This window comes from Calonectris borealis, chromosome 3 (assembly GCF_964195595.1).
Source record: "Calonectris borealis chromosome 3, bCalBor7.hap1.2, whole genome shotgun sequence".
Classification (NCBI taxonomy): Eukaryota; Metazoa; Chordata; class Aves; order Procellariiformes; family Procellariidae; genus Calonectris; species Calonectris borealis.
The window spans coordinates 95,792,818-95,807,937 of NC_134314.1; the positions used below are offsets into that span (position 1 = coordinate 95,792,818).

A 15,120-nucleotide genomic window follows, 5' to 3' on the forward strand; every position below is an offset into this window, starting at 1 on the left:
GCAGAATAGTTGGGAAAAGGGGCATAAGAGGGTGGGGGCTTCGTTTTGGGGTGTTTGCCAGTGTTAGTGTTTTGACCTAGTAAGGTCTCTGCAAAACTGCAGAGGTTGTGGTGCAGACACAGGTGGCTTGCCTTGTTATTTGGGATGCACTTTGTTATGGAATTATTTAATTGCACTGACTGCTGGAGGAGACAATACGTTTTGGCCATCTTCATCAGTTATCCTAGATTCCCTGCATCAGTACCAGGCACTTTCTTTATGTTCACATGGCTATGAATCCTCTGAATGCAAAGTCACAGGTAGGTCGGATGGCCTCATCTTGCCTTTGGTTACCATTGAGGCCCTTCTGTGGTGTTCTCCTGAACTGTCAAAGTAGCCATACATGAATGAATGAAGACTCTCAACAAGCACACTGGCTGGGAGCAGCGTATCTCGAGGTTTTGAGCATGGGAAACTGAGGCCTGGAAGTGTGCATAGTATTCTTGTGGTTCATGGCAGTGTTTAGCTTCCAGTTAAACAAAACACGTTGAGGAAAAATACATCTGACACAATATATGTGTTTTTCTTTTTTAAAAGACCGGTCTAGTTAGCAAAGAGCACAGGCGTGTCTGCACCATGCAACACAGCAAGGTGCGGTGACACAGCATTGGAAACAGAACTGTACACAAACCCAGGGCTGCAGCCAGGTCAAATATGTTGTTCATAGGTATCTCTGCATACTGTTTAGACCATCGTTCTCGAAGCAGTTAGTACAGAGTCTCTCTCCTAAGCTTTCTTAAGTGTGAAGATGATGCCAGGATTGAGGCAGCCCACATGAGAGTGAACCCCTTTCTGTCCATGCAGCCTGCCTCAAGGGGGTGAGAGAAAGCCAACAGAGCCTGAGAGGAGCGTGGACAGGGCTGGCCAAGAGGGATTTGTCTGCAATACACTTTCTCAGTAGAGGAATCAAGGCTGTTCACCAGGGCAATTCATATGACACCTTCTTTCCCAATACTGATACTGTCTTTGGAAGGAAAGGACTGAGCTGTTGGGTGTTAGGAGAATGATCAAATATATTAAAACTCTCAACAGTTGACAATAACAAATTGTCCACAGTTCCCATGGGCACCACAAAAAAAGGTTTGGCTGGAAAGTATTTGTGCTTCTAACAAGGAAACTCCAACAACCCGCTAATTTCCTTTGACAATTAAAGATTTTGTGCTAGCTTTGATGTGAGCTGACGATCAGCGGCAAAGCCATTTAGATGCATGGATGGGCTGAGGTCTGGCTAAGCCCTTCCACACCACAGCTCCATTCATACAGCACTGTAGCATCATCTGTGAATTCCATTCATACAGCACTACAGAAGTACTGGTGCCAAGGATCTCTGTTTTTTAAGAAAAAGATATTGCAGTGTAACCACTGTAATGTCCTGGAAAGATTCCTTTCTTTGTTTCTGGACAGCAAATGGAGTTTGCTCTCCCACTCTGAATTTTACACAACACCCAAGGTCAAACAGGGACCAGACATTTATGGTTAATCCAAATGATGGACTGGTTTCAAGCACACTGGAAGTATGGATTAATATAATTACCTCTTTAATAAACATAAACATATTGATTTGAAGTTATCAGAGTAAATCAAGTCAACCTTCAACTGCGCTGCTTGTTATCTCATGGCTGGAGAAGCAGCTTCCCATTAAGAGTCAGGCTGGTAATGACTCTAGTCAATGATCTGAAAGGGGCTTTCTTTAGCCAGCCCCAAATAGACCTGGGTGAAATTGTCTCAGAAGAACGGTATTTGTTCTACATACCACATCGGATTTAAAAAAAAAACACAAACAAACACCACCAAAACCCAAAAAAACTGTCACATAAACAGAAAATGTTCATTTTGACACTAATTTTTTAAAAAAATGTTTCTATAATGTTATTGATGATTCTGATTTCTGGAACTTTCTTCCTAAAAGCAGCCTGAGGATCATGGCAAACAATGATGCAGGACTGCTGCCAGAGATTCAAAATTAATGGAAAGATTTCTACAAAATCTCAGTGTGAAGCTATGCATAATAGCCTTGGTGGTGCCTAGTCCTACAGTGAGTAAAACATCTGTCGCAATTAACAAACATGCCAGAAATACGATTTTTGCTCAAAGTGGATTTTTCTTACACTGAGGAAAGGATCTGATATCAAAAGAGAAATTTGAAAAACACGCTCTGTTCATATTCCTTTTTAAGATTCATAATGGAATTGTGAATTAAAATTTTAAGTTGATTCATTTTTTGATGGTTAATATTTTACAAATATTAACCTACTGGTAAGCAGGGTTGCCTGCTCCAATATTCACAGGACAAATTAAAGGCTTTCCCAAAGTACGGTAAGTTTTCACTCATGCTGTGAGGTTATTGAGGCAGGATGGACTTTGGTGGCTTGCAGAGTATCACTATTTATCTTTCAGGGTAAATAAAATAATCTCTTAGATGTAGCAGAGGACAGCTTGATATGATTTGTAGCTCCATGAAACACTGTCATTCTCTAATCTTGGTAGGTCTCTCAGCAAATTTGGCTTCATTACAAAGGTGGAATGACATACCTGGAGTGAGCAAATTCTTAAATGCAACATACCAAAAACTCAGCTTGATGGAGCAAATGCCTTGTCAATACTTGTTCTGATAATAAGAAGTTTCCTTACCTAGTATGTACTACCATTTTGCTAGAGGACGCTGGGAAATGTTGCTTCTCAAAGGGGGCCAAGACTTTGTAAAGCAGAGGAACCACAGGTCTTGGAAGTCTTGTAGAATGAATGAATAAATGAATGAATGAATGAATATGGGGAGAAAAGCATGTTACAGATGAAGTGACCTCTCTTTTTTTTTCTTTTTTTTTTCTTTTTTTTTTTAAGGAGAGAGAAAAAGGGAAAGAAGAAATAAAGAATTTACTTTATTTTAAATTGTTATTTAGGGACCATAAATATTTTTTATGGTGCTGAGGGAATCATCATTATGCAAGTCTGTTTCTCTTAAAACGCTCAGTCTCTCTGGCTGATGACAAGGAACTATCAGCCAGTTAATCCATAACTGAGTAGCAAAAGCTCAGTGTAGGAAATTATCTGGCAGCAACATGAAAGTTTTCAAGGGCAGAGCTTAGGGTAGGAGTAGAAGGGACACCCCCATTGCAAGTGTTTTGTGCAACAAAGTTTGTACCTCTGCCTGCCTTGTTTTTTCTTTGACTGGATTAGCCCATTTGCTTTTTAAGCACTAAAATTGGGTTGCTTGGGTCAAAGTTCTGTTTGTGCACACCATTGCAATGGGTGCTGCTTTGGAATTTGTCTTTCTGCTACAAGTAGCATACAAACCATTCTGTACAGGACCAGATTCAACCTGGGTCTTTAAATGAATCTGAATTGAAATAAGAATAATTTTCACTTCCTTGGGTTGTTTTTCTGGGAAAGTATGGATGAGAACTGCTCTCTGCAATCCCTTTGTGAGTCTCGGAACTGCCTGTTCTGGCACCTCTGCAATTCATTCGGACTAGCCCGTTCTGTAGCGCATTTTCACTGTTCTTGCCATTTGTGGGGAAACTTCACTCCCATGAGAGTTTTGCAGCAGTACAGGTAGATTGGCAAGACTCTCATGAGTAGCTGTCTCTTGAGTCACATCCAGCCTTCTGCCAAACACGGCATATAGCTTTTTGGCATCCTCAGGGCTCTATCCCAATGATGACTCTAAGGACTGCTCCTGCAGTCATGTCCACTGGCTCCTGTCAAGAAATATTCTTCCATTTCAGTGTTTGATGGGACAATCTGAAACAGTGAGGAACTCGGAGAACTGCTCTGAATACATCCCTCGGGATTTATAATTCAAGGTTTATAAAGCCAGCCTGGAAATTGAATGAGAATGAACACTCTGCCTGGATGCTTCTGACTAAGATTGGCAGTAGAGTCCAGGGTTAGAATAAAATGAAAATTAACTTTGTCTCCTATTCCTTTGGCTGAGATGAGCCTCCAAAACTCGTTTGTCATGTTACAGTCATGGGGTCATGATGTTTTTCCTACCATGGAAAGAAGAGCCACACAGATTGCAAGGAATGATACAATGATATTGGTGAGCCTGTTCAGGGATGGGTGCTGCTCCCATCTAGCCTATGCTCTTCACTGTAAATAGCACTGCAGACACCCCTCCCTGCCCTCAAGCACTCACAGGCTGCCTCTGGAGGGAGGGTGTTGGTTTTCCTCCACAGTGTCTGCCCTGCCAGGAATTTCCTCCAGAACACTTCACACTTTTATTTCCTTCTCATTTCATCCTCCCATCAGGTGTTTTTCCTTGCTCCTTGAGCCTTGTGGCTTAGCACATTTCCCTCATTCCTTTGATGACTGTGAATGGGAAGTAGAGCCTGTTCCTAATTAGTTCTGATAATGAAGTGTTAACGCACTTTGCTGGGTAGGTACAAGTCAGGTACTTCAGAGCTGGAGCCTGTGTGAGGGTTTCATTGCTATTGCTTGCTGTTCCTGGCTTTCTCTGCATCAGTGTTCTGCTGGCTCTTCATCTCCTGGGGTTTGCTTAGGTCTCTTTACAATCCCTTTTGTCCATTTCCTTTTTCTTTTAATCAACACCTTCCTTATTTTTCCAGTTAATAAAGTATAATAAATGTACACTTCATTAACTAAATGAACTGAAAGACAATGTTGTCAGATGTGAAGGGCAAGTTTTCCTTTTCTGAATGGATAATTGCCCAAAGCTTGTCCCACACAATATGCACCTTAACGGTCAGTAAGAAGGAGAAGGTAGTTCAATCTTTGTGTCCTCTTTGCCAGCAAGGGCATCTGCCCTGAGAAAGTCAGCAGGAGGCCCCGAGGCCTTCTCCTAGTTTAGGATGACTGCTGATTAGCTAATTCATGTACTACCTGAGCTTATTTGGTCCAGGGTTGGTGGACAGCAAAGTTGGAGGAGTCTGTGCCTGTCTCCCTCCATGCTAATCATCTACCAGACAGCTAGGATTCCCTGGCATTCGGGATAATGTATCACATGGGTTGTGAAAATTTCCAGTTAATGTGGATGATGCTCTTTCAGAGATCTGGGTATAGTTTGTGTCTATCTGAGTCAACAAAGAACTCATGTAGACAGGGGAGATCATGTAATAGGAAACAATCAGACTTCAAAGACTCAGAGCCTTAAAAGTAAAATAAAATAAAATCTTAAACTACTTTCACAGGCAGGCAGAATGAAAACCACATACCCTTTGGGGTTTACAACAGAACCTGGCAAAATTTGCAGAAGGGAAGATGTGTCTGGGGTTTGTCATGCATCAGTGCCTTTCCTAAGCTTTTTCCTCATGAGGGTAACACTTCTTTCAGCATGACCACAATCATTGTGTTAGACAGATGGCCACTCTTGAAAGGAAACGTACTATGGAATCATGGATATTGCTTGGGATGTGGTCTGCTAGTCTTGGAATGTGCCCTTTCATCAAGGTTTGTTGTGATGAAAAATACAAAATACTCAGTATGTTTAAAAAACGCAAAAAAACCAAAAAACACACCACTTTTTTTTTTCTTCTTTGACTCTTGAAACAAAGAGTGCTCTCTAAAATGATAGTAGTAGTACATAGGAATATGGCCAGTGAGCAGGACAGAATGATCTATCCAAATGGGATTGGATGTTCTTAGCTAAGAGCTTTTGCTATCTCATTAAAATATGACCTTTTCTTTCAGGAGAGGATCCATGGCACAATCTGGAATGAGATTGATGATTTAAAGGCATTCAAGATGCTGGATCTAGAAGATTTTGAAAAGATGTTCTCCGCGTATCAGAGACACCAGGTAGGGGTGAACCCTTCCACACCTTGTCTTCCTTCTGGAGGAGGAAGGAACACATGGGATCTGGACCCTTGTCCACCTGCAGTCAGGCTGTATCATTTGCTGCTCTGTCACTGTTCAAAAAATCACAAGACCAAAAGAAGTGGGGAGGACATATAGGGCAGAGTATAACCTTCTGTAATCAACATACTTCATACTAACAGGCAGCTCTCAGAGACCACAGCTCCCAACAGGTAATGCTGTATTTGATCTCAGCAGCCACTGGCTTCCAAAAGCTCCTGAGCTTTGCATTCATGCTTGATATCTATCTTTCTATTTCTCCCATTCATCCAGAGAAAAAGTCTGTAGTTGCCTGAGTACAAAGCAAGGTGACTGAATTAGCTGTCTTTCGCTTTGTCTATTTCTTCTTAAACAGCCAACTGACCCAGCTGGCTAGGTGACAGAAACTGTCTGAATTACAGATTATAACACAAATAGCATACTTTAAAAGCAGCCATTTATTAGAATGTCTTTTTTCCCTCCTCTTTTTCTTGGAAAACCAGTCACCTTCAATCTGTCTGTCTCCGCTGTATGAGATTTAGCAAGAGAGGGATTGTACTTGCACTCCCTGAACTCCCCCAGCTTTCCTTTGCTTTTGGAATATGTTTGGAGAAACTCAATCTTCTGTACTCTGCAAAATTGGATCATTGCTCTGGAGTTTTAGGAAAAGACACAGATGTGATTGCCATAAGCAGCCTTTATGATTAAGTCTTACAGTGACAATGATTACTTCATTGTCATTATGATTAACTTATTCAGTACCTTAAAATTAACAAACAAACCCCTTGTCTTTGGACTTTTCCATCTGTTCCCTTCTCTCTGTCATTTTTCTATTTAATCCAATAAACTAGCTCACAGCCACCTAGATAAGCATCCCAACTTGAACTGTGAAGAATGTGATATTACCCGTTGCATGATGACATTTTATTTCTCATTCTACTCCTGCAAATAGCTGTTGCTGTTTCAGTGGATCCCCCTCTGTTTCTGTGAATCCCATTCCCTGAAACAAGAACTTAGTTCATAGAGGGGAAGAAAGGCACATGAAACTTCAGTGCTGTTACAAGATTGGATTTAGACCCTGTGCCAACAGCTTAGCTATGGTGGTGAGCTCCCAGTTGTCTTGCAAGTAGCTGACTGTCATCTGTGCACTTGAGTAGCCATTGCAGCATCAAGGTGCCGTTCCAATGTTTCGCGTGCAAACATTGCAGCATCCTCACTAGAAATGACCTTGCAAAGCCTTGCTTCCTTTGGGCCCCAAAATCCAAAGCCAAAGCCGTTCTGTTCTGCCAACTCTCAGTTAGAATCGTAATATTTATGGCTGTGTTACCAACCACTGAAAAGCAGCCTGGCCTATTCAACCGTAAACTAACCTGACCCTTACCCCTGCCCACTGGAATGGAGCCATCATCTCAGAGTGACCTCCATGGTTCTCAGACCGGTTCTCTTCTATCCTCATCAAACACACTTTATGACAGTGGCTCCAGACACTAGAGTATCACTTATGTGAGCTACATATTTTTATGTAGTTAGGTGCATTGCTGCCCTTCCAGCTTTCGTTGAGGGTTTTGTTGGTTTTTTTTTCCCTTAAATATTCCATTGTTATTACTTTATGTGATACTTTCTTTTTCATCCATACTCACTCCAGTGTGAACTGGATTCCAATCAACAAGTCCTCATCAACTTTTTTTTTTTTTTTTTTAAAAGACCAGGCAACCAAAATTGCTTTTGAATCAAAATCTTATGAGAACTTTTCCAGTTGATTCACACTTAAGTCTTTTCTCCTCTTTTATTTTTGGAAATACTCCACTCTGGCCAAGTATGTGTTCACCCTGGGTTTGTGACTTTTAAACTTCATCCAAATGTCTGTAAAGAAAAATGTCAACGCAAAGCCTTGCTCTTGTACATCTGAAAAGTTGAATGAGTACAGATAAAGACATTTCTTTCTTTGCTGTTATTAACATGATCTTCATATTTTTTCCAGTTTCATTTACATTAAACAGCTCTTCTTCTTCATTTTTTTAATCACAAAGGGTCTCTTCTCCTCTCTCAAGCCCAATGTATCATTTTTGGTGGCTATGAGGGAAAGCAGAACTGTCCAGTGTACAGAATGCTGGACTAAGAATTCTTACACTTGTCTTTTGACCTTGCTCCAATCTTACTGTGTAATATTGACCTTTTGATTCAGTATATCTGGTGTTTTCCTGGAATATGGAATACGTTGTGAAATCGTTGGTGTCTGTCACCCAGTAGTGCTGTAAGGCTTCTTCAGTGGTTACAGAGTGCTTTCAAAATACTTGACTATAAGTTGTTAAAGGGTATAACGTGCCGTTGAAACAAGATGTTACTAATAATGGCAAACTGTGCCTGTGCATCAGGGGAGAAGAACTGACCCTCAAGTTTAACCTTGGCTGTTCTTCCAGTAGGGCTCCAGACTAGATTTGTAAAGGTATTTAAGCTTTATCCTAGTTAATGTTTCAAGACCTAAGAGATTTATGCTTTGGAGACTGAATTTATTCTTTTCAGAAAAGACCTAGAACTCTTAGTTTCCCAACATCTGCTGATTTAAAATATGCAAATAAATGCTGAAATACCTTTGAACCATCTGGGCTAGTATTACTTGCTAAGCATTTTATTCTCTTAGAAAACAGTGTGTGTCTAAATTCAGCTGCCTTGTTAAACTTGATATCTTTCTCTGTGACTAATTTTTGGCATGTTTCCTTCTTCGTTATTTGCGGCTGCTGCCTGCATAGGACCTGCTAACTAACCCCTCCTCCTGTAAGCAGGTGAGTATCATTGTCTGCCTACTGATCCTCTTGCAGTGTGTGGGAAGGTGAAGTCCTGCACCACGCCGTTATGGGGTCATGACTCATCTGATGCTACTCTTTAATGCGCCCTTGCACCTCTGCTTTCTGGGTGGGGAAGGTGGTACAAAAAATTCCTTTAGTTGTATTAGCTCTGTGATAGGAAGTAGTTCCCATTCTTTCACTTAGCTATGACTTCACTGTGGTGTCTGCTGGTGTCTGTAGTCCGCTTTTGGATGATCCTGAGGGAAAAAAAGAGGGACAAAGTAGAATGTGAACGTGAACTCTTCCTTAACCAAACTAATAGTCTCTTTAGTAGAGAACAAAAGGGGCTCTAAGGGCGCCTTCACTCTCACTGTTCCCATCTGTAGTCCATCTGCTTTGGACAGTACTGAAGTCTCCAGATGTATTCACTAGCCACAGACTTTCTGATAAAGAAAATCTTTCTTTCTGTAGAACCAGAAGGCACTTTGGTTGGGCAGAAGGATTTGTGCCAGCTGAGGAGCAGAAGGGTTAGACTGAAGGAAAGCCTACTTCATTTCAGACTGCTGAAACCCTCATAAAGTTCAGCGAAAGACTGAAATGGTGTTTAGATGAAGTAGAGATATCAGACTGCTCACATGTCTTCAAACTGGCTACTTCTCAATTTATTCATCATCTTAACCAAAATTCTTGGCAACACTTTTGGGAAGAGCAATACTCTCAGAAAAGGGTTGTTCAGATGTCATCACAAGTGTCTCTGGTGGCTTCAGAAGAAAGTAGTCCTCGCTATGAGTGCTCAGGGAATTGTATTTGGAAAGTCTGGTCAGGACCTCTACCACTGGGTGAAGCTAATACATGGCTCTGGGCTATTTACTGGCTTTCATCATGGCAGCGTGCACCATAAAACAAGACAATATGGTAGAAATAGTTCCCTAAAGTATTGATAATTACTGGAACCTAGGGTGCTGCTGTGGTACCAGACCATGAGTTCTGCAGCTAACCAAAATCAAACAGGGCAGCAATATGATGAACACATTCCACATGTCTAGTCATCCCAGCACTGAAATTTTAGTTGATTTTTTGAATTTGCAATTAAAATCTCAAATGTGAAATACTTTTTGAAGCACATAACGTAATGTTATTCCAGATGAAAAGCTGGTAAAACTTAGGGATCTTGTCTGTCAGGTTGACAACAGCTCCAATTTTTCTTGCTTTGTATGCTTGGCCTGTCTCACAAAAGCTGGTCACTACTGCTCCTTTGCTCCTCTTTTTCTGTGTCTAAGAAAATGCAGATTGTCCATATGCAATCTGTTTTCCTTCAGCTAAGCTTGCAATCTGGCTTCAGTAAAACCTGAGGCTTCATCTGCTTTTGCTTACATAGAACTCCAAGTATCTATAAATATCTCTCTCCTCAATATGAGTTGAAGAGAATATATTTTTAGATGAGACTAGCCCGCTCCTTATGACCAAGGAGTGGGCCACGTCTGAATAGTTCAAGTTATTAATCTATGTTGAACATTGCGGGTTGGAGAATTGGAAATGGGATGGAGACTATTATACCAATCCCTGCTGCATGGCTTTAGGGGAAGCTGTCTAAACCCCTACCCCACACAAACACAGCCAAACCCTGAAACAATTTTTTTTTTTCCTTAGGATGGGTGCTGGTTAACATTAACCAGGTGTGTTTGTCTGGAACATTAGCTAGTGAGGCACAGTGAAGCTTTTAAACAAAGAGCAACAAGTACCAAGAAGTACCTTTCTTACCTTCAACAGCTGTCTATCTCCCCGTTCCTCTGTCTTCCTCCCCACAAACTGAGGAAATTCAGGAAAATTTTAACCTCTCTACATGCCAGATTATACTGGGGGTGCCCTGCTTTTTGGTATTGTTAGTTATTGTCTCAGAAATAATAAACTTGCCCAATGCCCAATTTTTCCTTTTTTTGGAAACACTATTTGATGCATCAAGTAACATTGCAATTTTTTTCTGCCAAGCTGGACACTTTGGGCACATATCCAGCACGCATGTCTTCAGCTGGTGCATTGTACCTTCTTATAAATGCCACTTAGTATTGGTGGTGGCTCACTGCAGCAGAGTTGGACGTGGTTGTAAGAATCCTTTGTATATCCAGGAGCAACACAGGCTCATTGTAGCTGATTGTACCAAGAACTTAAATGACAACTAGCAGTATGAATTTACATTTAACTTTCAAATATTTGGGTGTCAAAATCTCTTGGAGTGGATTAGTCATGCTGATTATAAGTAAGCCCTGAGCTGCAGAACCTTGAGTCCTGGGACTGAATTCTGGGAAGCACGACTGTATGTTTGCCATGATCTTACACCTTTCCCTGGGTATCTGCTGTTGACCACTCTCAGGACAGGTTACTGGGGAAGATGGACCTTTTGATCTGACTCAGCATGCTTGCTGTTATGTCCAAAGAAAGAAGTCATGTTGCTAATTTAATGGGTCCATTCAAAGCTAGATTATACTGGTAAATCTCAAAATCTCAAGGCATGACAATATGGATATCATGGAAAGGCATTTTTGAAGAGGTTCCAACAGCAGTTAGCTGGGAAAATAAAAACTGTCCCGTTTCCAATTTCCTCTTCTCTGTTGGTAACTAGAGAGCTATTATCCAGGATTAACACCTTTTATCATTACCTCTACTTCCCTTTAAGGAATGGTGTTAAAAGATACCCAGAGTAACTACAGAAAGCCAATCTCTGGAAGCTAAACAAATCCCATGGCTCTGGTGGGTAGGCAGGATGAGGAGACAGAGAATTCTGGATGATCAGACTGGGTTTGCAAATAGTTTCTCTCTGTGTGCTATGACAAACATTTTGGACAGGGATTTTCCGTTTTTTTTCCAGGTGATGTGTTTGGCAATGGGGATATACAGAGAACTTTGAAAAAAGGTGGTTTCTGTACGATTAAAAGTATTAATTAATTTTAAAAAGATAGGCTAGTTCAGATGTAGATGTAGACCATTTAGTTAAGATATATTTAGTAAGATAAACACCATCTTGCCCTACTGTTTGCATCTCTCATATCGTATGGATTGGACTGGTCCAGTGGCAGCCTTAAGAGATGATCAAAGGATTTTTCCTGATTGGGCTGCAGCCTTTCAAGAATGCTGTGTAACCCCTGCAGAAGGCATCTGCTGAAGGATATGCTGTGACACCAGTGGGCGTTACCATAATGTGCCCGATTTTCCTGTCATGCGAGTTTTGCACAATAACATAATAATAATAACATAACTGTTGGTAGAATGAGTCCAATAGGTCAGAATCAGGTCCAGTATTTGGAATCAAAGATGATCTTACAGGTGGTAATGAATGACTTCTGTTTTTCTAGTAATACAGGACCTACCTACATGTTTTCTGCCCTTCCTGTCTCCTTTTCTCACCATGAGGGTGGATTTTGCCAGGTTGGGATGGGTTTTGTTCATTGCACTCAGCTAAGTTTATCAGTCTTGGGTGAGAAATATGATACTGATTTTTCCCTCCTTTTTGAATTATATACAGAAAGAGATGGGTTCAACAGAAGACCTTTACCTCTCCACGCGCAAGGTGAAAGAGCTCTCTGTGATTGACGGCCGGAGGGCCCAGAATTGTGTCATTCTCCTTTCCAAGTAAGTGTGCTAAGCCTTAGCTCACAGGGTATCCTGTGGTCAATGTAGAGGCAAGAGGGGATGGAATTAAACAAACAGGCATGTTTCTTTTCTCACCTAGACCTGCTGTGTAATACCTGCAGAGCTTCAGAGAAACCTCTCTTGCAGTACCATAAAAGCACATCTGAAGTGTTAGCTCACTTAATCAACATATGCATACACACATTTTATGCATTAAACAGATAGACATAGACATCAAGATGTATCTGAAGACTCATCACCAGAAAACTATCAGTACTCATAGGTAGATGAAAGCAGCTCATTGGCAGTGCTTGCACGTCACTGTAAGTGATGTGTCTCCCATGCTCTATGTATGTCATTTGTTTCTGTTCTGTATGTTTTTTTCTAAATGTTGCCCTGAGCATCTCCCTGGAAAACAGCAGAGCTGAGAGTGGTGTTCATCTTTGTCATTTTTGACTCTTGGTGAGAAGAGTGGTAAATGTAGAAAGAGATATTCAAGAATTAGGTCTTGTATTTGTAAATTAGGTTTTGGATGCCAGGAGTTGCCTTTGCATGCTCCTTCTAATGCCTTCTAATACTGTGACATCAGGTCCCTCTATATGCTTTACATGCCTTTCTACCAACATGAGTACTGGGCTGGATGTCTGTCACTAAACATCAAATTTGTGCAGGCACTGATCCACCTGAGAAAGTTGCCTTTCCTGCCAGAGGAGGGACAGCAGGGCTGGAGACAGATCCTCGGAAAGCTGTGGCAGTACTGAGCAATAAAACTGTTTCTACTGATCAGTAGAAAACGTGGGTTCGTATGGATGTGATTGCTTGTCTGCTGTAACAAACTAACAGTTAAAAGCAAAGTTGCAGCCAGACCACCAGGACTGGAGTGAGTTCTCTCCATTGCTTAGTGAAACCCACAGAGGCTTTCATTATGCTACTTCTGTGGCATTAGCCTGCATGTCAGCAGGACCCCCCCATCCAAAGCAGCAATGAGAGAAGGCTTACATTTCTCTCTCTGCAGCAGTTGCCAACGCATGTCTTTGCTGGTGTTGGCAGCTGACTGCAAGCTGGGGCAGAGGCATGGGGAGGCAACAGGGGCAACAGGATTTTCATGCTGTTTGACAGACCTGGTGAAGTGTGTCTGGGGTTGAGATTAACTCATGTAAGCACATGGAACATTTCCTAGAAATGGTAACATAATGTGTGCAGGTGGCTGGGCTGAGGAGGATCCAGGAAGGCGGTCCATGACTTCGTATGACACTAGATGTTTATTTGTAAATACTTTCTATCCCCAAAACAAATGCAGTGTGGATGACAGCAGTACATGTTTTTCACCATTCACCTCTTCTGCCGTGCAAGTCTGGCCCGTTCTTACCTGAGAGGAATCCTTTCTAAACAGTGAGAGAGAGAAAGGACGGTCTCTGTAGGTTGTCTTCCCTTTTGCTGCCTCCAGCAAAGTGGCACTGAAACATGAACCTTGCACTTCAGGGTCCACACCATGTGCTTGCTCCAGGTGCGCCATGAAGCCAGTCCACCTCAAATTGCTAGTCTGGACTCAAACCAGAGGTGAAAAGCTGTGTTTTGTGACTGCCAACTTCCCCACTAGATCAGGAAATATCCTGATCTTATTGTTAGCAGGCCTAACGTGGATGATAGAGATTTGGAGACTGAGCTCACTGTCCCTAGGGAGCCTGCCAGTTTGTTGTTGTGCCCTGTTGACTTCACTGTGCTGCGCTATGGGAAATGCCAGTCACCAGGGCTATCGCTGGCTTAGATCATTTAATGTTTGTAACAGATAGCGTTACACCCAGGATATCAGAAATACCTTACAGCTTGGCCCAGGATTGCTATTCCTCCCCAAACTTCCCTTTTAAAGGCAACTAGAAAAGCAAAAATCTTTGGGAACTGAAATGGCACCTCTACATTCATGGCTTTTTCTGCTCTTTATGCTAATGTGGTTCTATTATTAAAGACAGCAATTGGGAGGATTGGCTGCAGACAATAATTGAAAGGGTTTTATGACCCCTTTGCAGTTTTTTTCATTACCCGACTTTTCCTCCTCAGGTTAAACCCTGAAGGAGAGACACTCCCAGCCAAATCATCCCTGGCTGCTGCCATGCCCTTGCTGCTCCTGCAGCGCACCTTACACGTGTGTGCATGTGGGTGTGCGCACACGTGCAATGAGAGGGGATTTAAAATTGGTGACAAAGAGAGTTTGTGCAACTCTGAGCTGCAGCCTCAGCTTTCAGGTTGCCACAGTATCTGCCAACAGCTGTTTCCAATTGAATCTTACTGTGCATATATCCCTGTAGTTTATTCCCCCTTTGTTTACACTAAACTGTCGTGTCCTTTAAAGTAGAATAGCTGCATGGGTTGGGTTTTCTTTCCCTCCACTACTCAAATGTTTTTGTTTTACTAACACTGTGTTAGAAGGGGTCAGGCAGAGCTCATATTTCATATGGTCCAACAAGCCAAAACCTAGCTAGAGTGAGAAATAGATGTCTCTTGCTTTCTTTTGCAGAGAAACTGGAGCATGGTAGACTGAAAAGAGATGAAAATTGAATTGCTAGCTGATTGTTGCTGACAGTTAACAGATTCATAAGCCTTCCTCCCCATTCTTATCTCTCTTTTCATAAAAAAAGCTCTGTTTCAACTACTTGATAGCAGCATCTTTCAGTTTTCCTGCAGTGGAAGGATGTAATTGCCCTTGTTTAATGGAGTCTGATGGATCCAGAACGAAGCTCTGTCCCATAGGCCAACTGTAAAAGTTTGAATAGGTGCAAGATCAGTTTATCTCACAGTATTTCCAGTAGGCCATAATTTAACCAGGACATGGAACCATCTGTCTGTGGTAAGTCCGGGCACCCACCAGCTTCAAATC

At 41.8% G+C, this 15,120-nt stretch overlaps 1 protein-coding gene across 2 annotated transcripts in view; it reads left to right on the top strand.

Moving 5' to 3' along the window:
- DAAM2 (dishevelled associated activator of morphogenesis 2) overlaps positions 1–15,120 on the top strand; it is a 216,448-nt gene that overhangs the window by 165,291 nt on the left and 36,037 nt on the right. For both annotated transcript variants that reach the window (XM_075146815.1, XM_075146816.1), the window contains 3 exons: positions 5,689–5,796; positions 8,583–8,615; positions 12,139–12,245. In XM_075146815.1, the coding sequence (XP_075002916.1) occupies positions 5,689–5,796; positions 8,583–8,615; positions 12,139–12,245 (248 nt within the window). The remainder of the gene's footprint in view (positions 1–5,688; positions 5,797–8,582; positions 8,616–12,138; positions 12,246–15,120) is intronic.